The 25,595-nt window shown below is 40.9% G+C and overlaps 1 protein-coding gene across 2 annotated transcripts in view; it reads left to right on the top strand.

Annotated features, from left to right (window-relative positions):
- The window catches only part of supt3h (SPT3 homolog, SAGA and STAGA complex component), a 91,798-nt gene that overhangs the window by 61,150 nt on the left and 5,053 nt on the right, over window positions 1–25,595 (top strand). For both annotated transcript variants that reach the window (XM_017476552.2, XM_017476551.3), the window contains exons 4-11: window positions 1,261–1,347; window positions 1,578–1,671; window positions 5,059–5,195; window positions 9,463–9,538; window positions 11,449–11,561; window positions 12,236–12,346; window positions 13,969–14,124; window positions 17,160–17,270. In XM_017476552.2, the coding sequence (XP_017332041.1) occupies window positions 1,261–1,347; window positions 1,578–1,671; window positions 5,059–5,195; window positions 9,463–9,538; window positions 11,449–11,561; window positions 12,236–12,346; window positions 13,969–14,124; window positions 17,160–17,270 (885 nt within the window). The remainder of the gene's footprint in view (window positions 1–1,260; window positions 1,348–1,577; window positions 1,672–5,058; window positions 5,196–9,462; window positions 9,539–11,448; window positions 11,562–12,235; window positions 12,347–13,968; window positions 14,125–17,159; window positions 17,271–25,595) is intronic.

Below are 25,595 nucleotides of genomic sequence, written 5' to 3' on the forward strand. Positions count from 1 at the left end.
GCATGCATTTATATTTTTGTCTCTTAAATCCTAAAGCATATCTCAGATCATTACCTGTACTAATGAGGTCTTACAAAACCCTGCTGCTTTTAAATGGATTTAAATGACCGGTTTAACTTTACCCATTATGGTAGTTTAGTTTTTTTTTTTCCTGTTGTACGTTTAGGGTTAAAAATATCGGTAAGTCGATACTTTAGTTTTTCCATAAAGTTCCTTACTTCCAAAGAGTTCATTTGATTTACTGATTTGTGTAGACAGCTATCATTTTCAGGCGAAGGTGACAGTGATGGATGAGGTGTTTCTGCTCTTTTTGGCAATAATATGAAATGGCTGTGTCTAAGCTTCATTCAGTTTCTCTCTCTCTCTTTCTCTCTCTCTCTCTCTCTCTCTCTCTCTCTCTCTTTCTCTCTCTCTCCTTTCCTCATGCTGGTAAAGATTGTTTCCATATGAATGTAACATCCCTGTGTACTTCTTTTAGCCATAACCCAATAAGAAAGATGAATAAGGCCATTATATTTTATAAAGTGTATGCAGTAGGTCTTGACACATATTAATTACCACAACGCTCACATGTGAAACGTGTGTAGTGTTTTGTTTCTTTTAGACTGGCACAGGGATATTCATAGAATCTATTCAGAGATTTTACAAGACAGTCCTGAAAAAATTTGACACATTAACAGCACTGTAAAAATATTGTGGCAGGTTTCCTTACTGTTTTATATTTATAGTAGATACTGAATAATATGTGTTACGATTCATTTTAGGTTAGTTTGCTCGTGATGCCGTATTACTTTTTTTTTTTTTTTAATTGTATTATTATTATTATTATTTTTAAACTATTATTATTTTGCTGTTCCTAGGGTGGGCACCTGGAAGGTGGCATTGACTTGCTGGCTGACTAACAGTTATTTTCCAGCTATTACCCCTCTTTTCGTGTTTATCCTGAAGGCAAGGACAGCTGTGCTGTCATATTTGAGTGCTGAGAAGGCAAAACAAACGCTACGTCTGCCAAAATTGTCTGAAGTTTATGGAGACCCTATGTGACTATGAAAGTGCTGCTCTCAAAAATATGTGGTTTTCTTATCAAGTCCCTCAAGGATTTTAAACAGCAGATGCTGTTACTCATTCATCCGACTTGCATTGACTGGCAGAATGTCGAACGAAAACATCTTAAGCGTGATCTTGTTGTCTGCTGACTGAACCTTTTTGTTTTTTTGTTATTTTCCGGGGGGGGTTTTTTGGGGTTCTGTCTCTTTACAGCTCCACCAGGCGGCCGAGGTGGCTCTCCTCCGAGGAGCCAGGGTCATATCGCCAGAGGATATCATCTTCCTTATGAGGAAAGACAAGGTAAAAAGAACACACGAACGCACTCCGAGAGCACATTGCTAAAACAAACACGGCCAATGGCTCGTGCTAATGTCTGGTCTCGCAGTAAATGATAGCTGATTACTCCAGTATGCGGTATGATTGGAATCATTGGAACTTGTACAATCAGGCCTCCACCCTTGCATTGTGAAAGTAACTATAGTCTACTCTCTCTGCTTCACTGCGTTTCCTCTTGTGCTCCTTTCTTTTAGAAGAAATTGCGAAGACTGCTTAAGTACATACAGTTTCGAGATTACAAATCCAAACTGATGAAAACGATTGACGATGAAGAGCCACTGGACTCAGGTACACAGTAGATTCATAAATCACTTTTACTAGAGCAAAATATAGGCCACTTACGTTTTAGCTCCAGGTTATGTTTATGACATTCTGCCTAGAAGAAGACATTTAAAACAAGTAAATAAATAAATAAATAAATAAATAAATAAATAAAATCCCCCCCTGCACCAACTGAATTTCACCATTCAGTAAGCTCTTTAAATGATGAAGGGATACATAATGATTGGAGTCAGCCAAGGTAATTTTGTATGCCACAGTCAATCAGCAAGAGTCATTACCAGAATGCAGGCGGAAGCTTTGGCATGCCTCCTCTTTGCATAACGTTCCACCTCTCCCTCTGCTAGTTCTCCATCAATATCATCGTGAAACGAAGAACGAGAGAGGAAAATCATGTGCAAAGACGCTGCAGTGCCGTTTCATGTCATGATGAGTATCATTAGGATCTTTGCTCCTCATCTGGCCTGTAACTTGAGAGACGGAATAATGTTAAATGCGGCGTTCAGAGCGAGCGCTCCACACAGTCGATTGAGAAGGAGTCTGCATGTCTGTGCGCGCAAATTCAGACTTTTTTTTTTCTTCCCCTTTTTTTTCCACGAGAAGTCTGATGGGCTGCTCTGTTTAATGTTTTTGCTCCCCCAGCGTTTGTGTTGTGCTCAAATTGGCTCCGAAAAGGTTGACGTTTCCCCAAATGAACCTCCTCCTGTCAGGAAAACTGGATTTGGAAATACGTTTTTCTTACTTTGTTTTTTAGTGTTTTCCATAAAAGCATGGGTTGAGTGTAGAGCTCTGCTGGCATCCGTAGGCCCTGCTGCCCTGATTCCTCCCTGTGAGGCCTGAGGGATGCACCACGGCTGTTCTTGCTCTCTCGGCTGCGGTGTGTGTGTGGTGGCCGTGCCGGGGACACAGCAGAAGCGTGGCTGAAAGCAACCAGGCTGACTCTGACCACACTGTCTCTATCCTGACCCCTGCAGTAATTCCCCGAGCACTTTAGGCTCTGTAAACCACTGTGAGAAGCGTTACACACTGAACCATACCCACAGTCTAACCAGTGTGCTCGCTGTGACCCACCGCTGCTACTGCTTGTCCTTTATTCCCCCTTTTCTTCTTCTGAACATCAGGAGCAAGGCATACAATGCCTGAGATGTTCTTAAAGCAGCCGGTTGTGATTACAGCTCGATTCAAATATTACCCTTGGTCAGGGTTGCCCATGTAACCTTTAGCATATGCTTAGATTTGGTGAACGAAAAATCCAACCTTTGATTTCTATTATGATGAACTTCTGAGACTTTTCTGGGTTAAAATGCTTTCATTGACAAGTCGGTCCAATTTCACTTTGGTTAACAGTTTCCTACGTTATCCCCAGTGCTGTTCAATGTCCTGCTGATGGTGGCACCAGTGGGAATTCATCTCTACCTAAAGAGAATAATGCAGCAGTGCTTTAGTCTGTCAAGCTCTCTCACCTGCTCATCTGTTCACTCTGCTCAAACAGATAAGGTTCCTCCAGCATTCATGCCAATACCAGTAGTACAGTACATTACAGCATTTGGCAGACGCACTTATCCAGAACGAGTTACAATTATCTCATTTATACAAGTGAGCAGTCGAGTCTTGCTCAAGGGCCCAACAGTGGAAGCTTGGCAGTGCTAGGATTTGAACTCACAACCTTCCGATCAGATGTCCAACGTCTTAACCGTTGAGCTACCACTTCCCAATGCCACCACAAACGCCATTATAACCAGACATACCGAGTCTCTTCCATAACTCGGCGCAGCTGCATTGTATAGCCGCGTTGCATTCTGGAACTTTGAGTCCGGCCTTCGTTGTCTCCACTACCTCTATATAGAACCTCTCGTTAAAATGACATCACTGGTAGTGGACAAATGGTGAAAATTTTTCTCCATGTTAACTTCTTCTGCTGCTTTCTCACAGGAATAACAATAATACAGCATCAACCAGCAAATTAGCTCCACAATCACTAATCACATCATGAATATTTCAATATAAACACGTTTCATGAGTTTCTGGGTGGACTCGTGCTTTAAGAGAGCATCCATAAGTTAATATGGAGAATTCAGGCATGTCTGTAAGAGGGGAAAAGTAAACCATGTAAGCTTGAGTAAATTTCAGTAGTTTGTAAAATAGTCCAGTCCACATTTTTTTTTTCTTAGTGCTGAATAATCTTGTGGGTCACTGTTGGTGGATCAAAGATGGCATCTGTTTTTTTTCCTCCTGTTTGTTTTGGGGGATTTGAATGCTCGGTTTCTTCACTGCAGATTAGCTTTGTTTACCGTTCACCCAAACCAAGACTTTCCAAGCGCTTTTATTCCTGTAAACACACCACTGCATCAAATGGCAAATTTAGAATTCATTTCGAAAACATTAAAGCCAAAAAAATATAGTTCTAATTACACGCATCAGCATATTTGTACCATTTGAAAGCACGTTTACACAAAGTGGGATTTTAAAAAAAAAATCTTAAATTTTTTTTTTTTTTTTTTAACATTTTGATTGAATTGCCCGTTTACATAGGAAGTCCACAATTATGGTTCTGTTTGAGGCTCAAGCCATGCCAGCACGAGGAAATTCGAGCTCCATAAAAGTGCTGTTATTAAGGTGTCATGAGTCCTGTCTCCCTGATTAAACATTTTCTGAGGCTATTTATGTCATGTCAAGCAGACATTACTTCACAAAGATGCATTTGATCACTGCGTTTCCTCTCATTTAATTAACGTTTCATTCGATTCATTTTCCCAGCGCAATGCTGTAGGGATTTAATTAGCAGCGGTTCTCGACATTTTGTAGAGTGAAAAGCGGTTTGTCTTGGTGGGCTGTATTAAGCCTTTGGGACTTGGAGCTGATTATGCCTGTTGAATTTAAGCCAGGAAGTGAGCAATCTTTGGAATGAAATGTAATAATGTTTAAGGTAACTTTTATATTTAATATTTACACCATAGCTTTGTTTGCTCAAATCAAAATGTTGTTTAAATGTGGAAATCTGGGTTCTTTTTATGCCTCTGTTATTCTACGCTATTCCACCTTCTCAGTCTCATTTGCTAATAATTTCCTTGTAACTACACTTCATGGTTTGCTTCAGGACAGATTAAACAGCTAATACGGCTAATAGCTATTAGAGCAATGACAGAGGGATGTAGAAGGAGTGTAGGTATTGGCTGTATACGTTGGAAAAGCCTGTTTCTTCTGTGCGCATGCATAGTGCCAGGCAGTGTTCTAGTGCAGAGTTAGAAGAGGTGACTGTTGAGTGGGCAGAGCCTCGGGCCCGTCCCATTACAGCTCAGGTGTAAACAAGGCCAGCTGGCCTGCAGATGTGGGCACCAGAGAGTCAGTAAATCTGTGTGTGTGTGTGTGTTGCGTGTTGTGTGTGTCCACATCCAGACAAATTCTCCAGCAGCAGTGCCAACAAGAGGCAGAAGCTGGCACTGGACTTCCTGGGTTCCATCGACCAGACAGGAGAATTCCTGACACTGCTAGAGGATGAGGAGGTGGATGAAGTCAAGCAGGAGAGGATGGAGGTGAGTGGGATGAAGAGCGCTGACAGACCCTGATACATGCAGAGCTGAAAGAAAGAAAGAGAGAGAGAGACTTCTTGTGGTCAGCAAGAGAGAGTGTGAGTTGTGTAGGGTACCTGTATGATTAGAGACAGGGTTTCTCATTTGGGAATCGGATCTCGCTTCAGCAAGGTGTTTATACATGTTAAATGCGCCCTCTGACCACAGGAACACTTGATAGTCTGTCTGCACCGAAAGAGTAGTTAAAGTGTTCAGGTTCCACTGAAGACAAGCAGCCAGACCTCAAAGGCTTGTCATAAGGTCCTTCTGTTTCTTTTTGTCCTTGTCCACTCATAGACTGAACATTTTAGCAGACTTTTCCACTGCAACGCTATATCCATCTATTTTCCACTGCACAGAGCCCGACATGCAAATTAGCAAAACTCAGGAAGGAGGTGAGAAAGTTTAGCCGTGGCCTGTCCAGTTTCATTAGAAAGACAGTGTCAGTGTTTTTCAGACCATATAACCTGCTAGAACAAATGTTAACTAGGCAAAATGCTGGACACCGAGACTCATATGCCAAGCCCTCAACCTTTTGCAACCCCCAGCTCTCACTTGGCTCAGCACTATTCTTGCGGAAAAGTAAGGGAGCGTTCTATAACATCCGTTTGTCCTCACTCTGCCAATTGAAATAAAGGGCCATGACTGAAAGATGTAATTAACCGACTGAAGCAGGAACCGTGGACGTGTTCAGAAAAAGGAGGGGAGACATCACCATGAGACTTTATATACCCTGTTTCAATTAAAACCAAGCCCGAGTCATTCTGGCCCTGGCCCAGAAAGCCTGTGGTTTTCCCCCAAAACTTTGTTCCTACCGAGTGTTTTAATGGGTGTGTTTTAGCTATCAAGACGATCTTTTGGGGTATAAGCAACCGTATCCTTCTGGGCCTCCCACTTTGCACTGCTCATGAAGCCCCATGGAGTAGTTTTCTGGTTAACCCACAGTGCACTGAGCTGCTTTATCTTGGTGCACCCTCTGCTCCTTAAAAAAAAAAAAAAAAAAACATAATGTGTATTTCCTTGAAAAGTACAGACAATTGGAATTTAATTTGACTGTGTCTAGTAATATGATGTCTCAAAGATTTTTTCGTTTTTTGGTTGGCTTTGTGCTTTTCTTTACTACCCACCAAGATTTCTTCAATGTAGTTCCTATTTACAGTAAATGGCCCCTTTTCAAAGCATTCTGCTATATCCTCCATTGACTCTCCAAAGGTTTCTTGGTGATGTAAATATATTGCAACACTTGTGTAAATACCATGGACGCTGTTTTACGGCCTTTCCAAACCCGCAGCTTATGGTCCAAGCGTTTGGTAAATGCCCAGTCTTCTGAACTGGCAGCCATGACTAGCATGCATCAGGTCAGACAGGGTTATAATTTAGCCGCTCACTTATAGTCTTGATCAGACTGCGATGGCCTCTTTCTTTTTTGTCACTGGTATGTGGATAGGATTTCTTCAGGCAGACCATCAGTCTTGTCATGGACCCTCTAAGATCTCTTGACAATCTGTTATTTTCTTGGCTAGGTTCAGATGGGAATGCTTATAAATCTCTTTGTCATGTTGTGTGGGATCTACATTGTTTTGGAATTAATGCTACGATGACAGCAGTCTTCAGAGAATGCTATACTTGGGCTCCAGGGAAATGTATTTTTCATATTTCACGAAGGGATTTGAACTTTCTACGTTATATTAGAACCTGTTTTTAATCCTCCGTGTGTGATGTCATACATTTCATGTGCTATTTCCGTTTTACAGGAAACAAAGAATAGCTTCTTAATTGTGCCATTTGGGTCAGTGGAAGCTTCAGGATTTATCAGAATTATTTGTTTGGGTTTTTTTTTTTTTTTTTTTTTTTTGCAAAATTACCTAACCTTATGCAGAACCAATGAAATTAAAATAAAATCAATTAAAAAACACCTTTATCACAGCAATGTGACCTTGTAAGAGATTTTGGGAGTTGACTCCTTCCTTCTCCTGCTGACTAGGATAATTGTGGTGCTTTAGGATATTATTCTGTGGTCTTCTCCAAGCTCTAAGTAGCATCAGGTGTCTTACTTGAATTCCCTTCCATCTAAGATTGTTTTGGTAAGAGCCATTAAAAGCAGCCCCCCGACAGCATCCAGAGCCTCTCAACACTGACGCAGTGCCTGAGTAATTCTTAAGTATCCATACAGGCGTTCGATAGTGATTGCGCAGAATGAAAATATTGCCTGAAAGTCTGTTCTCCTGCTAGAACACCCCAGGTCGTCCCAGACATACAAATGAGGATTTGATGTTTCAGTCACTAGCAAGCTCTCCAAAATGTATTTGGAGTTATGGCCTATGGAAGTCTCTATTACTCCTATCTCTAGTACAAATTGGCAATTCTCTTTATCCAGACCACACTGGCATAGCATGAAAGCACACAGGAGCCAAATCAAATATTTGTCAATGTCAAATCACACGGCTCTGCTTCAGTTGTGGGTATATTCTGGCTATTACCAGGTAAGTTTTGAAGTTTTGATTTAATCAGCGGCTAAACATAGTATTCAAATGCAAAATCCCCCTGCCACGCTTTTCCGTCAATGAGCCACAGTCATAACATTTCTCCTGTCTCTGGCTGCCTGCTCGACAAGAGTTATTTAAGTTCAGTGGCTCCGGCGTCTATCGCTCTCGGCTCAATTTGGAGCCGAACACAGACGCCGAGGCTGCTGCGAATTCCCCTTCTGCACTGCAAGCGAGACCTCTGCTCGCCTGTTAGCGACACTAATAGAAATCACAGTTCCAGCACTCGCCGTCATTAATATGTATTTTCGAAGATGGAATTTCTAACGACTGCCAGCTAACTAAATAAAAAGGCTCCGGTTGGTTTGGGTGGGCTGAAAGTGATCTCTGCAGCCTCGTTTCGGGCGCCGAGCCCCGAGCTCGAGCTGGATGTCAGACTGACAGACTGTCCGCCGGCTGGAGGAGGAGGAGGAGGAGGAGGAAGAGGAGATGCTGTGCAATGCCTCCCTCTGACCAGGTCTGCAAAGCCAGCGGTCTCTTGAACTGTGGAAAAGTTGAACCTGTAGGACGCAGGTTTAAAGGGAGAGCCATAAACTATAAGCCCTTTTTAACAACGCGCACCCTTCTAAACCCTGAAAGGCACTGTGGCTGTTAGGCTTGCCCTTTTTTTACGGCACACATGCTCCTAGAAAACTCAAACGGATTGCTCTGTGAATGTATGAAATTGGTCCAGGATAAGGAAATGTCTAATTATAGGTTCTGACCTGCAATTTAACAGGTTGAGCTGTAAATCCAAAGCAAGGCCTGTTTGGTTGCTATTAAGCAGGGTTTGTTACAGCTCAGCGCTCTCTTAAAGTCTGTAAAGACAGTAGGTCTCTTGTGGTGATATTCCACTGTGCCACGTGGCTCACACTAATACCGACTGACTCTCAGGTGTTCGTATTTTTGCATTTCGAGTTTGATATGACACTTAAATCGCTGCCTAAGTACAAAACCTCACGCTTTCTAAAAAAATTTTTTTTTAATAGAAACACACAGTATGCTACCTGATTGCTCCATATGCCTGGCAGGGTGATGGAAGAGATTATTACAGGAGGAACAGATAAGCACTTACAGGGCTAACACTTAAACCCTGAATGAATCTATTGTGCGGTTGACCACATTGTACATCTTTATGTCAAGCAGTTAAGCCTTGATGACGTACAAGACAATTGTGCCCGCGTGTACCATGATATTATTTAGCAGCGAACCGTTCCCTGCTGTAGTATTACAGGTCTTAACAATACAACGAGTGCAGTGTGTGTGTCTTATGTGTCCGTGTAGGCAGCATGCTTTTGTTGTACTGTCATATAAAGTCTTCCATTCAGAGTAGTCTTGAATGCACCCACTGAATGATTGATGATGTTGAGATGAGCTGATCGTTTTATGGACTCTTTAATCTAGACTATTCCATGCCCCTCAGTGCGAATTTCACTGTGACTCTGACTGGGAGTGGAGATTCCCTTCGTCTGGGTTCTCGGCAGTCAAAGCACGTGCGCGCTCTTTGATGCCTCCAGGTGCACGGTAGTGTGTTTCGTTTTACAACATGACATTATGTAATTAGCCGCAAGTCACTCTCACGTTTCCCAGAAGCGGTGGGAAATGCTCTGTGAAATGTCAGCAAATCTGTGAGATAACTGAATTCTTTCTGTAGGGAAAATAATCAGTTTTGCTTGGGTTTTATTTGTTTTTTTGCTATTTATTTGCAGAGACTTGAAAAACAGACAAGGAATATGGACGCCGCGCAGTATGCTGATTTTTGTGAGAGCCGACAGCTCAGTTTTTGTAAGTATTCCTCCTGTCACAAGTACATTCTGTATACTAAGTCTAAATGGCTGGCTGGTAGTGATATTAGACCGGAGGGCTAAAAAGATCAGTTTAACAACAAGAAACTGTTAAGGTAGAGAAATGCATGATCTCACAAGTGGCATAATGAGAACGATGTCGGACAAACTATTACACACACACACGCGCACGTAAAGGCATATAAGCAGCTGCATTCATTATTTCAATTTTTTCCCCCCATTCCCACCAATTTGGTCACCTGGCAATTCCCACCCACCAGCTAGCTTTCTTCATCATATAACAGCTACCAATCATGGAGAGTGAAAACTAACACATACTTCCTCCAAGGCCCATGACACCAGCCAAGCACATCTTTCAATCTGCTGCTCATGCTGTATCACAGCATGTATCTGCCCTCTCCCTCATACATGAGCTCACAGACACCCACCATTGGTTAGTGTCACCGTGATTGACAGGGGAGAGAAAGTACACCATCCCTCCATCCCACCCAGAGAACACAGCTAATTTGGACCCTTGGCTCCTGGTCACAGATAACTGTGGCCATCTCTGGACGATAGTGTGGATGCTTTTCCATTCCACCACTTGGGAGACCTGTGATTTTTAATTTTGTCTCTAATGGTCTCCTGAGTTCATGTGATGTTTCCTCTGAATGCCAAACATGCCAAACATTCACTGTGTGTAATCTCCTAACAACACCATCACTGATAGGCTGCATGAATCTACAGCTTGGGCTAGAAAGTAATCAGCCCCAGCCTTGCTTCCCCATTGATATCTTATTCTTATCAGCATTGGTGTTGCTGTTGCACTCTGTTCCACAAAATTCCAGTCTAATCTATGTTAAAAAGTATGTTAACAGCAAATAATCCTATTTGGATGCCAAACACGAAAACTTATATTGATGTCCTTTAATCTCTGACATCTTTTAATCTTCATGCCAGCTGTCCCTGTCCTTACTGGTCATGAAACATGTTCCTAAGCTACACAGGATTACTTAAACGTGTTAATTCTATAGAATTTGGGTGCAGTCATTGTAGAGCTGTGTGTCTGGAGAGCTCCGAGGTTTAAGAGCATGACTGTGGGATGTGAACACACCACCACTGGTTTGTGAAGGCCACATTCCAGCACTAATAACATGTTGACTGGCTTTGGACTTCACCAGTAACCATGCTCTCTCCACTGGCACTGGCGTGTGTAACCCCGCACTTCTCGCCTCGAGACCAGTGTGAAAGAACCAACACGAGCACAGGGAGTCATAAACCTATCGGAACAGCCGCAGGGCACATCCTCATCAAATGCTGAGTAGACATAAAGCCTGAAAAGAATAAAACCTATGTCTTTATATTTTCTTTTCCAGTCTTCGACAGTTCAGTGCAAAATTTGCATAGCCCAGGCAAAAATGCAGACGACGAATACTTTCCTTTTATAGCAGCAGAGTGACACTTTTAGTGTTTTAGGTTTCACAGATGTTCCATCATTATCAATGATCAAGTAATGAGAAATGTTCGTTTATGTCAGCTTATTAATAATCCATAATAATTTGCTTCTCATTTTCTAAATGTCATCTCAATAATCTGCCGACTTCTTTTGCGTCCTCTGAAGAGATTTTCCGATACGGATTTGCTAAGATCATTTTCTGTTAATTTTGCTGTATATTTTGGATTCTTTTCTTATGCAGAAGCACCAGCTTTACATTTGTAATTTGTTAGAGTTTTTTTCTTATTTGTACATAAGTTGTAAAATAGATATACACTGTCCTTTCCACCCATATTTCTAAACCATTGTTTAGAAATCTTTATTAAATCGTGCTTCTCTGGTGTTTGAATATAGTATTTATCATGTTTAATGCTGTTATTTAACTATGACTTGTTTCTCTGATTCTGTGATTTAAGCTAAGAAGCTCTCTAAATTTCGTGAGTGGTTGGATTGTAGCAGTCTGGACCTGAAGCCCAACGGGGTCTCCATGGAGATCCTGTCATATCTGGCCTATGAAACAGTTGCCCAGGTAAACAAGTTAACCATCAAAAAAATGGCTGGAAATGGCTTTTCTCTTCATCACTTAATTCATAACACATTCACAAACCACTCATAGGCCACTCAACTAGGGCTGCATAATACATTGTTTGTCAGTCGTTAATGCCGTATCACCCTTGCAGTACTGATATTGCAGAGGCCTCAGTGGCTTCAGATAACCCTCATGCGGAGGGCTTTGGTAAATCGTGGCATTGACTTTAATAGATTTTTTAAAGATTTTTTAAATACATTTTTTTATTAATCAGTTGTTGAAATATAAATTAAATATTTGGTGGCACCATCCAAATTCGCATAGTCAAATCCTCATTCAAATGTTCAAACATTTGAATGTTTGAACTGCATCACTGATTCAAAACTGCTTATTGGCTGAAATGGTGGCAATCAAAAGTCCCCGAGTCTGAACCAACAAAACTTCACTTACACGTACAAAAAAAATTTAGACTTAAATTTTGAATCCAGCTTGTAGTGCCACATTTCTCATTCCAATAATTAGACCTTGTGACCGCTCTTAACTGTGGATTTCTTCTCATCCTGAATTTTTTTTTTTTTTTTTCACATTTAGTATAGATACAGATTTAAAGATAAATCAAATGTTTGTAAGAACATTTTCTCTTTACTCATAATAATATTGCTGTCACTTTCCAGATTGTTGATCTTGCCCTGTTGGTTAAACAAGACATGACCCCTAAAACAGGTGACCCGTTCAGCCATGCCATATCAGCCACTTTTCTGCAATACCACAGCTCCAGTGCTGAGGTGAGCCACGCACCAGTCAGTCATATTAGACACCCGTTGTTTTCTGGATAATGTGTGTGAACATGATATCAGCTCCATTCACCTAGAGAACCCAAAGTATATGAGAGCAACTTGCCTGACCTGCTTTATGTGGTGATGATAATACTTAGAAGGTCATTATTGTGTCCAAGTGTGTGCAGATGCAGCCCTATTAATGTCTGTGCACTTTTATATTTGGTCAGATTTAGTCAGATTCAGATTATACACTTATAATCAGATAATTCGGACAAAGCTCAAAATCTAATGGTAAACGGTCGGCACTTATATAGCGCTTTTTAACCTTAGCGGTTCTATAAAGCGCTTTACACTGTTTCTCATTCACCCATTCACTCACACACCAATGGTAGCAGAGCTTGAGGTTCAGTGTCTTGCCCATGGACACTTCAGCATGTGGAGACATGTGGGCCAGGAATCGAACCACCAACCCTACGATTAGTGGACAACCCGCTCTACCACCTGAGCCACAGCCTCCCCATCACATCTAAGTGTGAAAGATTGTACTGTTGGAAAATTAAATTCAGTTTACTTAAAGTGTATACCACTTTTAGACATTGTAGCAAAGCTTTACTCAAATTTGGATGTACACTTGGATGCTAATTCTGCACTAGCTGAATAAGAACTATTACTAGTCCTCCAACTAGGGCTTGACCTTCAGCCAGCTGTTGCTGCCAAGTTTGTGCAAGGTGGTTTTGTACTGTGGGATCTTGTCCGTGGAGGGGCTTTTCTGTCACTGTAACCGCAAAACCTCATCTCTCTGTCTTTCTTATATTTGCACTCAGCCAAGGCCACTTTTGGTCTGGAAACAAGTTGTATTCTACCATGGATTCCATTGTTGTTGTTGTTTTTTTACCTCCTAAACCTTGAGGGTCCCGTGTGGAGGAATGTGACAGTAAAGCTGCATTGCACAATAGCTGTGGTCGTCTCAGCAGAGGAGAAACGGACCAGCATGATCACCGCATTTGGATATTCCAAACAACACATAGACTTACTACTTAATGGATGGCTGCATAAAACTTATAGCTTTCCAAATGTCTATTCATAAGCTTGGGTTTAAGACAGGATAATAATATTAGGGCTATTGAATGGAGTGTCAGATAATGTAAGCAATGCAGTGCAGAGCAAACATTTTTTTTTAGTTTGGTGTTTTAGTTCGATTGCTCAGCACTGTTGAATTCTCTAATCTGATTGCTCAAAAGGCATACAAGAAGGGACTTATATGGTGGAAGCTCCAACATAGTCTACTAATAAACAGTTTTAAAAATCTAATGTCAATATAATTGTTGATATGGTGACGTTTTCTGTATTTATGGAAGGAGTCTCCAGTGTCCACGCTAAAGCTGTACCTTTTCTGCTATGGGAAAGTCTTTGCATTTTCTTAGTAACATGCCAAGCTGCATTTTTGTTGAGTCTGGTGAGGAAATAACTGTTTTCAGCCATTTTAACATGTGACAGAAGAAGCTTGTTTTGTGGACGTGCCCTTATGAGAAAATAATCCATTTTGCACGGTTAATGGCATCATACCTCCTTGTCAATGCCTGTATACATTGGTATCATTATGAGATGTTCTGCTGGTTTATCTGTAGGCCTCATCTGCCAAAAGAGAGATGGACTCTCCAGAGAACACACCTCCTTCCACCCCAAGCTCAGGTCATCAGTCCAAACTGCACTCCATGACCCAGGGCAATGGCATACTCTCTCAGGATTCCAGCAGCAAGAGCAAACAGCGCAAGAGGAAGAAGGTAAGGGTCATCATTTTACACTTCCTATCTCACTTTATTTCTTTAGGGCCACTGTTTTTCATTCATAGTAAAGCATTCTTTCATTATCAATATTTATCATACCCTATCGTTTTGTGTAGTCTACACATGAACAGGCCAATAAAAATGACGATGGGAAAAAGAGGGACAAAAAAAAAGCACTCATTCTGTTTTTGTCTTCCAGAGTGTGGGTGCAAAGCATTAATATGGATGCTGTGTAGATGCTTGTACATTGACATGTTTACTTGGCTACAGAATTTGATTATCTTGTATTATTCTGTGTTTATTGAGAAATATGGACTAAAACAGCTACCCACTTGAAAGAGTATTGATCAAGGAAAAAAATCTGGAGCTTATTTTCTGCAGCAGGACTAAGCTTTGTTTATTCTGATGTACTGTAGCAGCCAGCTAGATATCGCTGGTTACTGTGATCTCTGAAACGACAGAGAAGAAATGTTTCACAGGTTTAAATTGTGCACTTTGGATTTTGCCTCGTGAAAGCATAGCACGGGCTACTTGCATTGATATACTTGCAGATGAATAATTAAGTGACAATTGCATTTAATATATACAGTATATCATACTATACTAAAGTTTACTACTTTATACATTATCCAAGTATAGTTCTATACATGCTACACTGGAGCAAAAAGTATTATTTTAAGCAAACATATTTTCAGTTATAATCCAGCTATGATCATAATCAGCTATAATTAAATAATCTAGAGAATATTTTAAAGAAGCTCCTAGTGCAATAATCATATATTTATTAATGACAGTACGTTGTTTGAAATTATACAGGTACCACAGCACCATTGCATTCTCGATTGATTTCACAATCCTCTATTACTGTTTCTACACTAACAGCGCAATAAAGATTTAAAAATGTGTGTAATTAAAGACGTGGTGATTTTTTTGTTTGTTTGTGAGGAAGAGTTTATTTAGCACTCATGGAAGTAGTCTACTGTGTCAGTACTTCATAAGTAAGTAATGTAAAGTAAAGTAATGTGGGGTTTAACGTTAGGTAAAGTTTCCCAACACAAGACACTCTTCAGGCTGGAGATTTTGGTGTTTTATAAATAATGTGACAAACTGTTTTAGAGACAAAAAGAGACACAGGTGAGGAAACAAGTTTTTAATGCATGTCTTGACATAAGTGATAACAAGAATGAACTTGTTTCACTGATGTTCCACAACATTCAAATGTAACTAGAAACGGAAAATGTTGTCAGGGTTTGCAAAAAATGTCTTACCGTTCGAGAATTGCTGTGAATAAAAAGGAATCAAACACATTGTGGCATGGGGTTATTGGAAAATAACGACACCACTTCATCATGTTTTATTCCTTATTTAATAACTACATATTGACTTGAAAATACATCTTAACCCTTTACTGCATGGTGTTGCCATATGGCAACACTTCATTTATCTCCAATGTTTTGATAGGCAATAATACAAAACTACTATTTTCCTATGTAAGTGTAAAAAGCCATCCATCCACATACTTTTTTCAACGGTAATTCCTTTCTAGAGGATACAACTTTTACATGTTTACTAAAAAACTAAAAAAAACCCACCTCTGCAATTTATAGTCTGGAAAATGCAGTAATTGGATTGTAATGTCAAACACTGTGTTATTTTTGACTGTATGATACTTTCCACCATTGCACATTGTTGCCACACGGCAACAATTTACCAACTGAAAAAAGTTAAATATGTTTATTACGGGAACTAATTCAAGTAATAAAAATCCATAAAAACAATTTTTGATGCAAATGTAATTCATGCAGTATTAAAAAATATCTGACTTGAGTTCACTGGTTAGTTTCATGATTTGTGTCCCTTTTATTTACATAGAAAGTGTGCGCTGAAGTGCTGCACAGTATAATAAAGTTCTGCGTAATGGTCCTGAGCTCTGAGTAATCTCAGTAAAGTTCTGAGTAATCCGAGTAAAGGGAGTTTAAAAACTCATCTCCAAATACAGTTTTTCAGCATGAACATATTTTGAGGTTATTGTACAATTCTGGAGTAAGGTATGCTCACATATGAGCCTATTCAATAATTTAATAAAAGTATGGGCCAGGTATGAGTACACCTGAATATTTAGTGCATGTAGAAATGCTCCATAACCGTATTAGTTCTAGTACATACACAAGTAAACAAGTGAGGTAGTGTACTTCTGTCCTAGTATGCATATACATGCTAATATATTAACAGTAGTGTACATCTCCGCAAGCATATATACATACAGTTGTTGCTTGAATTCTTTTTGTAAGTGTTATGAACCATGGAAACGGTAAAGAGATGCTACTTTTTCTACCAGTGACGCTATGCTCACACCCCTCATCCATTCATAGATATTTTGCATTTGTGGATTATACATATAACCCAGGAAGTTGGAATTAAAAAAAAAATAATGATGAACTCAATATGGATACGGATAGGAAAGACATGCTGTATTGTAAAATAACGAGGAAAGTTCAGTGGTCATCTCGATGCAGTCATCAACATCCCAGTGTCTGCATGTAGAGTGGAAACACTGGCAGGGAAATGTGCATTACACTTTCTCATATATCCTGCCATGTCCATTTTACCACAACTGATTTATTACAAGGATGAAAATAGGGAAGCTGTTTTTCCTTTCCTTTCTCTTTCTGCCTGAAGTCAAACACATTTGGAGCATTGAGCACAATTATAGGTCCTTTCCTACAGCAGATAGTTAACTAACATTTACTGTCAGCTCTCTATATATCAGATGAACTTCTCCGCTGAAAGTACATAAAGCACGAGCTGACACATAGCATTTACACGACTGAGGAGGTGAAGGCTTGAGCAATCTCCGTACTCGTTATCCAATTCTGATCCAGACCATCTTCAGAAATGTATTGTGTGTGTGTGTGTGCCGTGTCTGGACGGCCTCCTCTGGCTGTGTTTGTGTGTTAAACGGCCTGTCTCCCACTGTGTTTTTGATTTAGTAATAATACAGCCTGTGTGTTTTTTCTCCCTCTTCGTTGCAGAGCGCAGCAGCGTGTGGCGCGGAGGCTCAGAGCAGTGCCATCCAGCCCGGCCACATCAGAGAGGCCATCAGGCGCTACAGCCACAAGATTGGCCCACTCTCCCCCTTCTCAGTACGTAATAACAGAGCCGTAAAAGAGTTATATTTATAATCGCAGCACAGCCCCATTTTAAAGTGGTCAAGCTCTGAAGTATTGGAATTGTTGAGTGCAATTTGTGGTCAGTGTAATTTTCCTTGTAAAGAAAAAAAACATCACATAATATTTTGCAGAATTAAATAAGTGTAATTTCTATGCGTTTTGGATATGCAAAGGTTATTTCATTTTGCTTTTCTACTATGAGTTTTGTTTAAAAAAAAAAATCACGAAATGCCTTCTTGTTTTGCTTCCATGCATACATCACTCTGCAGCTCACTGTTGGAGAGTTATAATTTCACATCGTGCGCAGGAGTGTGGGTGTCGTAAGTGCTAGTTTGACCATGTGAAATGGTTACTGGAGTGTCGGGAGAATTCTCACAGCCAGTGTGGAGCGTATGCTATTGTGGTCAGTGTGTAATTCACAGGTAATGAGCTATTTAGCAATGACTGAGATTACAAAATCATTGCCAGTCAAGTCCAGCAGCCTGCAGAGACACATGCAGTATTGATGCAAAATCTGGAGTGGTGATATTTCTTTTTGATAATCCTTCTTCATGCTGAAATTGTTGTCATTGTGCAAGTTGTTTTCCCATCCATCCATTTTCTGTACTGTTTATCCTACACAGGGTCGTGGAGAGCCTGGAGCCTATCCCAGGGGACTCGGAGGGGGTGCCAACCTATCACAGGGCACAATCACACACACACACACAAACACTCACACACGTGTTCACATGCGTTCTACGGACGATTTAGAGATGGCAATCAGCCTACAATGCTCTTTGTGCTGGAGGAGAACATGCAAACTCCACACACACTGGGCAGAGTCAGGAATCGAACCCCCAACCCTGGAGGTGCAAGGCAAATGTACTAACCACTAAGCCACCGTGTCCCCGCAAGTTGCTTTCGCTTATGTTGAAATTTAGTGAAGTGGCTGGTAAATAGTTCGTTGGTGACGTTCCCCCGATGTAATTTTTCCTGCAATGGTAATATTAGAAGTGCATTAAAGCTTAATCTTGTTGGTTACAGTAGCCAAGTATCCAAAGTCCTCATAAGGACACGAGTCTGTACAGTACAGCCTTGGTAGGATTTGTGTTTCCTATAATTTTAGGGTACTGACATGTTCGTAATGAATCACACTTCTACCGCTGTGGCTTCTCTCTCCCTCTGGTCCTGCCTTATTCGTCCTAATGCTGAGCTTCTGTTCTGGTGACTCACTTTCTGCTGTTGTGAATGGATCCACATGGATACCCTAAAGATTTGCATTTCACAGAAATGTCACTCTTGCTTCAGTGAATAATCTCATCGGGATACTGTAGAGTTGTACCTGAGAACTGTTGCTGCAATCATAAAGACTGTCCTGTGTTTATCCCAGGACTCATTTACATTTATAGCATTTGGCAGTTGCTTTTATCCATAGCGACTTATAGAATTGATTTGAAGTCTCTGTCAGTAAATACATCCTAATACTGGTTCACTAGGTCACGGACTAAGAATACGATCAGTCTAAAAATACTCTGTTGGGGAGGTAATATAGTAAGAAAAGCACACAATCACAAGATTTTTTTTTTGAAAAATAAAGTGCTAATGGACTCTTACTCACAAAATGCTCAAATTGGGTTTACACTGTATGATTACTGCAGTCTTTTAAGATTATTACTTGTCACAGAGTATGATATGATCCCATGTTCCTGTCAGATTAAATCTGTGATTACAGTAAATGATTATGTTCTGCTTACGTCATCAGTCGGTATGATCCAGGCTCGAGCAGAAAATGGAGTCGCATAAAGGGAAACCTTTTCAAAGTTTCACCATTGCCACATTTGTAATATAACTGTTCCATGAGCTTTGTGTCATCCTGTGCCGTCCTCCTATTGGTGGCCTTTAGACGACGACTCGTAGCATCAGTCAAACTCAGTTTTTAATTTTAAAAATTCTGACACGGGCAAAACTTCAAATGTTTTTGTTCGTAGCGACATTCAATCAGTTGATGTGCAGTTTCAACCAGGCTGAAAATGATACATTAGAAATCTGGCTTTAGTACTGTTTGACTTAGCTCTTCTACAGTTATATACTGTAATGATTTATAATCACACATATGGTGTCACCTAGAAGTGAGTTCACTTTTCAGTCTGTTTTTTCCTCATGTTGTCTCAGGGAGTTTTCCCTTGCCACACTCACCTCTGGCTTGCTCATTACGGATCTAAATCTACATGCGGATTTCTGTAAAGTTGCTTTTTTTGTCATGACATCTATTGTTAAAAGCACTATACAAATGCACTTGAATTGTGTTTAATCACAGTTCATCTGAATGAACTCCTTGCCAATAAAGCAGCTGCTTGTCTTCTCTGTGTTCGCCAGAAGGGAAACGAGCATAGTGGGTCATTTCTTGTTGACAGCAGCAATGACGTTCCTCTTAATACTCAAAAGTCATCATGTCGCTCCCTTATTTATATATATATATTTATTTCTTTATTATCAGGATGCTTAAGTACCAGGATTAGCTTAAGTATGATGGAATATGATGGCTGATGACCTTCCTATGATATAAATGATCTGTTAAATGTTAAAGTTTCATTATCAGAAAGGCTTGATCAAATTAAGGAAGCTGTAGTCAGTGGAGTGTTTCAGTGATTGCTTAACTATAAACATGAGGTTGGCATGTTTAAAAAAAAAAAAAAAGAAAAAAAAGAAAAGAAACTATAAAGCACATTAGTATCCCCCTATATTGTGTAATATATAAAACAGGTTTTCCAACCTATGATGATGAGTGAAGGTTTCCAGATGTTCTCCTAGTGGCATTGAGGTTTTTGCCTTTGATGAGTTGCTCGCAGTCCGTCACCAGCAATGGCATAGAAATAATTAGGTGTGTGTGTGTGTGTGTGTGTGTGTGTGTTGTGTGTGTGTCTGTCTTGGGGTTGAAGTGGAGGCTGAGTTGTCTTGTAATTGGTTTGGTTTTATTGCAACTGGAGCCAGTTTAAGACCGTGATTAATTGTCCCAATAAGTAATTTTCACTCTGGCCTTTTACCACATGTCTAGGGTTAACAAATGTTTAAGATAAAATGAAGCTCTTGTTTGAGAGGCTGAGCTGAAGCTCTGTTGGTGTGTTCTTCATAGACAATTGTAGGGTTACCAGGTGAGCTTGTGCAATTTTGAGCTATAGGTTTATTATAGGGTTTATAAAAATAAATTTAAAAAAATCTGGAAATAGTTCTAGATTCCATAGATCTATAGCAACATATTATTAGCTGTAGCTGTGTGTCCGTGTGATTAGAGACTTTATCTGCCTCCTATTCCTGCATTCATTCTAAGATAATTAACTTTGAAATTGAATTAAAGGTCTAATATAAGACTCAGGGAAATTCAAAGCTCATTTGATTATGCCCCTGCTGTACACATGTACAGAGAAGACAGCCTCCCCTTAGGCATTTCTTCCAATCAGTAGAAATGGCAACATCATGCTTTGTTTGAGCATTTGCTTTCATCACCCTGGTTTGTTTATTATTCTGCTTTTTAATGGTGCATCTCTTGAGTTCTTTGTAGCTTTCCATGCTTCCAAAGAAACCAAAGATGGTTCACTTTTATATAGACTCTGTACTCGTTTCACATTTAATGCCAATTTATGATATCACACCCATTCAGTTATAAAGTTTCTGTTAGAGAAGCGAGTTACAGTTGGAAAGCATTTTGTTTAGTGTTTTTATATGCAAACCTAGCACTCGAGCCAGCCCAACTTGTAGCAGCCACAAAGATCTTGAGAGTATTGAAGGAAAATCTTCGAAGAGTAAAAAGCAAAACCATGGCAGATTGTTATTGCAACAGATAAATCTCAAAATGTGGCTAAGTGCATGACTTTGCAAAGAAAAGTCTTCATCGTCAGCCCTTACGCAGCCGTGTAACCATTGTTAGAAGGTATTTAGATGTTGCCGTGGCTGCAGGATTCTGTACCTTACTTGTGGTTTGCCCGAGTCTCACTGTACAGAGCGTTTCATGCCAAAGACAGCAGACGTAGGAGTGATGCGTCTCAGCTCTTGTTTATTGCCCCATCGTCTCCGTATCTCACTGTGAGGACAGACATCTCGTGCTGTGCTGCTGACATCCACAGAACCGAGGGCTTCAATAGGGCCGTGCCCTTCTCACTGCCTCACAAACGCTCCACTAAATGCCCCATTGAACCAGTTTTATGTCTCTGCATTCCCGTTCCATCCTTAGCACTGGCACTAGACGTTGCTTCCTGTTCTAGGTGTCTCAGAGGCCATTCAAAACCTTCTGCTAACAATTGCACATTTACAAGTGGAGCCATTCTTCCCTGTGGTTTGAATACCTTGTCATTAAAGCATGAAATTGCCCGTTTAGATGTCAAGTGAACAGCTAGACTGGCAGAACCATACTGTACATAATAAGTCAGCTGGAAGGGGAAAGACATTCGGTAGCCATCCAGAAGGCTGTATATTATCTAAATGATATCCAAACCTCCCTGGGATGGATCACGACTCCGGAGCCAATGAAGTAAAAGCTAATATTTATTGTTTAACAAAGTTTATTGAATATAGAAAAGAAGAGGCGCCTAAAACAGCGGATGGTTTCCGAACATTGGAAAGGCTTTATATATTCTGTTTTTCATTTTAAACCAAAACCCATGTTGGCGGACTATCTTTTCATATTTGTCGAAATGCTGATGTGAAAATCCTTTACCATCCAAAGCATGTCGCTAAGCATTTGTTCCCAAATAGCCTTTTCTTGTTTCTTTCTGCTGGATTTATGGAACTATTCTTTTTTCTATTTTTTTTTTCTTTCCCTGGCTATTATTTCTGAATGTAGTCTCATATTTTAGGCGCTTCGAGAAGAGCATTTGTCCCGGGTCTTTTCTGAGATGCTCCTGATTTACACTGTGGTGTTTTTTTTTTTTTTGTTTTTTTTTTTCTTTTCCCACATGCTGACCCCCAGATCCCACTTCACAGCGAGGTGGTGTACAGTACGAACCATTAAGCCTGGGCTTCTGGAGATGCACTGGCTGGGTTTTACCTCCCCAAAAACAAGGCTCTGCTGCACAATAACTGCTCTAATCCTTTGCCCAGAAATCTCAGAAGTACTGCTTTACTGTAAATCATCCTGTGTTTACCTTTTCGTTTCCTGGTCAGACCCGTAGCATTTACAGTTCTAGTGTTTGGCTGAGTGTGCACGATAATAAGACAATTTACAATGGTGAATACACCTAAAGAATGGTTAAAAAAAATTTACCCTCATATGTAGTTTATGACCATATTTCTTTTATATATATATATTTAGCAGCCACAGCATGATTGGGATGCCCTGGATAGAATTTGACATCTTTTCCAGATCACGCATGATTTGGAATTGACCAGGGAGAACCCCTGCTTTTCATTTGACAGCCCTTTGAAAACCACAGAGTGCTTTTACTGCCTGTTCTGTGGGTGTGAAAACCTTCTGCCTGTCATATTCGGGTATACCAGTACGGCTCAGTAAATTGGCCCAGAGCGCAAGATTGAAGACAATGATACAGAGGAGAGGATCCAAAGCAGCTGAACTCTGTCACACTTGAACCTATGCCCTCTTATCCACATTTTCTCCATTATATCCTCTCCTCTCGCCGAAGACGTCTGAGAAGAGTCTGAAAGTCATTGTTCTATTCGTTTGCACACAGACAGATGTGGCAGTCAGAGAGTGGTGTAGTCCTGCTCACGGCTGGTGTGTGCTGCAGCCTTGTACAGACGCTCAATGTCTCTCGCCCCCTCTCTCTCAGTTTCTCTCTCATGTTTTGCCCTTCCCATACTCCCTTTTGGTAATTGCGAGGCGCCAGTACATATACAGCCTCACACACCCACATTTCAGACATACACACATCCCCACATCTGCTGGACACCACTCATGAATATGCAGGAGCAGGAGCGCCGCTTCCTGTAACGGCTCATTATTGCAAAGAGACATGCACGTTCATGCTATTTAACCCTGTCTTATCTTTATTTTATTTGGCTTTCAGGCTTGTTAGTTGTGCTTTCCCAAGCTTTAAACCTTTTTTTTCCCCGCCAGGCTTTGTGTCCTGCGTTCAGAGCTAGTTGTGTAGAATTTATAGCCTTTTTGTGCTGGAGACTTGAGATGTGTTTCTGACCCGTGTCCTGGCCTCAACACTTCACATAAATACAAAGACAAAAGCTAAACTATAGCTGCCACTAGGCTTGAAATATGTGTACTGTTCCCTTGTCTGGAGCATGTTGGGGCTTTGCTTTGTTTATTCCTGCTAACAAGGGTTTTTTGTCCTCAGACCTTTGTTGTCTCTGCTTGGGTACAGTGAAACGGCGATGATTTGGAACACTGCACAATTGGTGCACACAGGCAGTCTCAACAAAGGCTATACATGGCAAATTGTTTACGACACAAGATAAACAGCATGTGATGGGCTTCACTTTTATTGTGCATAAAGAGAGGAGGATGACAGAGTGATATTCACACTAATGTCTTGCATGTGTGAGGTTGCCTCCAGTTTGAGGCTGAAAATTGGAGAGTCATCTCTCCGTGCAGAGGAGGCCGCTTGTCTCTCACATTTAGAGGACTGCCCGGGCCTTGGGAGCCAGCGAGAGGACACGGCACATCTGATCAAAGATAAAGTCCCGCTTACTGAGGGTCATCTATCTCTGTTTTTCTCTCTCAGTCCTGGCAGTCGTGAGGACTGGAAGAAAGGAGTGCAAACAGTTCTCATTCCTCACTCAAACAAGCCCCAGAGAGAATCAGAAAGAACCGCTCTTTTAACTCCACTCTTCTTTCACTTTTATATATATAAGTCCCACACATCAAGAAAGCTGTGACTTTACTTGATCTGTGACTCCTCTCATCAGCTCGGGAACTTCTGCTTTCTGTTATGTCGTGGGATACAGTGAGTATTCAGCTAAGAACCTTCCCCTGTCTGCTGATTCATTCTTTTTAGAATGAGGGGGGGGGTTTCTGAGAATGTCCAGCTCTCAGCATGGCGGCGTCTAACACGCTGAGCATTGTTTTTCTGTCAGTCAGTCAATAAATTAAATTATGCAGGTCATATAATAAGCATAATAACATTTAGTACTGAATGAACACAGTTAAGGCTGGGTGATAGGACTTTTTTTTTTTTTTATCATAAACTGACAGGAAGCAGCTGATGTAATTAAAACATCCATCCATCTTTCATACTTTTCTCATGTGTCTGCCTATCCCAGGGAACTCGGGACACACTGGACGGGGTGCCAACCCACTGCAGGACACACTACAGACACATTACAGACAATCACACACTACAGACAATTGAAATGGCCTACAACACATGTCTTTGGACTGAGGGAGGAAACTGGAGTACTCAGAGGAAACCTCCAAATCATGGGAAGAACATGCAAACTCCGTGCACACAGTGCGGAGCTGGGAATCAAACCCCCAACCCTGGAGGTGTGCTAACCAATAAGACACACGCCCCTGTAATGAAACCATCCATCCATCTTCTACCGCTTACTCCTTTTCAGGGTCACGGGGGAACCTGGAGCCTATCCCAGGGAGCATCGGGCACAAGGCGGGGTACACCCTGGACAGGGTGCCAGTCCATCGCAGGGCACAATCACACACACTCACACACCCATTCATACACTACGGACACTTTAGACACGCCAATCAGCCTACCATGCATGTCTTTGGACTGGGGGAGGAAACCGGAGTACCCGGAGGAAACCCCCGCAGCACGGGGAGAACATGCAAACTCCGCACATACAGGGCTACGGTGGGAATCGAACCCTGACCCTGGAGGTGTCAGGCGAACGTGCTAACCACTAAGCCACTAACAATAAACAAATGTATTATTATTTATAAGGGTTTTTTTTGTGTCACATATCGTGCATTGTAGTAATTCCTGCCAGAATCGTGATATGATATTTTTGTCATATTGTCTGGAAGACATTTTTTTTTTCAGATAAAAACAATAGTCAGGCCAAACATGAATACAGTTCACTCTGTATTACTGTCATTTCGCACCAAGTTTATCTACCCAAACTTCCACCTGTGTATTCATGAGCTTCAGACTTGTGAGCCAGTATGATCTAAGTGGGTGTGGCTGTGGGAGGAGCTGCTGACTATTAAGTAGGATCACACAGGACATTTGTCTCAGTGTATTCTTACCGTCACTTCAGGCACATCTGAAAAATAAATCTGCCGACACTCTAGACTGCACTTAAGGTCGAGTGCAAAAGTTTGCACTCCCTTGTACCAAATGACGGTAGTAAATGGACAAAAAGACATTTGGTCAAACGGTGCTTAAGATATTAATAGTG

This window comes from Ictalurus punctatus, chromosome 9 (genome assembly GCF_001660625.3).
Source record: "Ictalurus punctatus breed USDA103 chromosome 9, Coco_2.0, whole genome shotgun sequence".
Taxonomy (NCBI): Eukaryota; Metazoa; Chordata; class Actinopteri; order Siluriformes; family Ictaluridae; genus Ictalurus; species Ictalurus punctatus.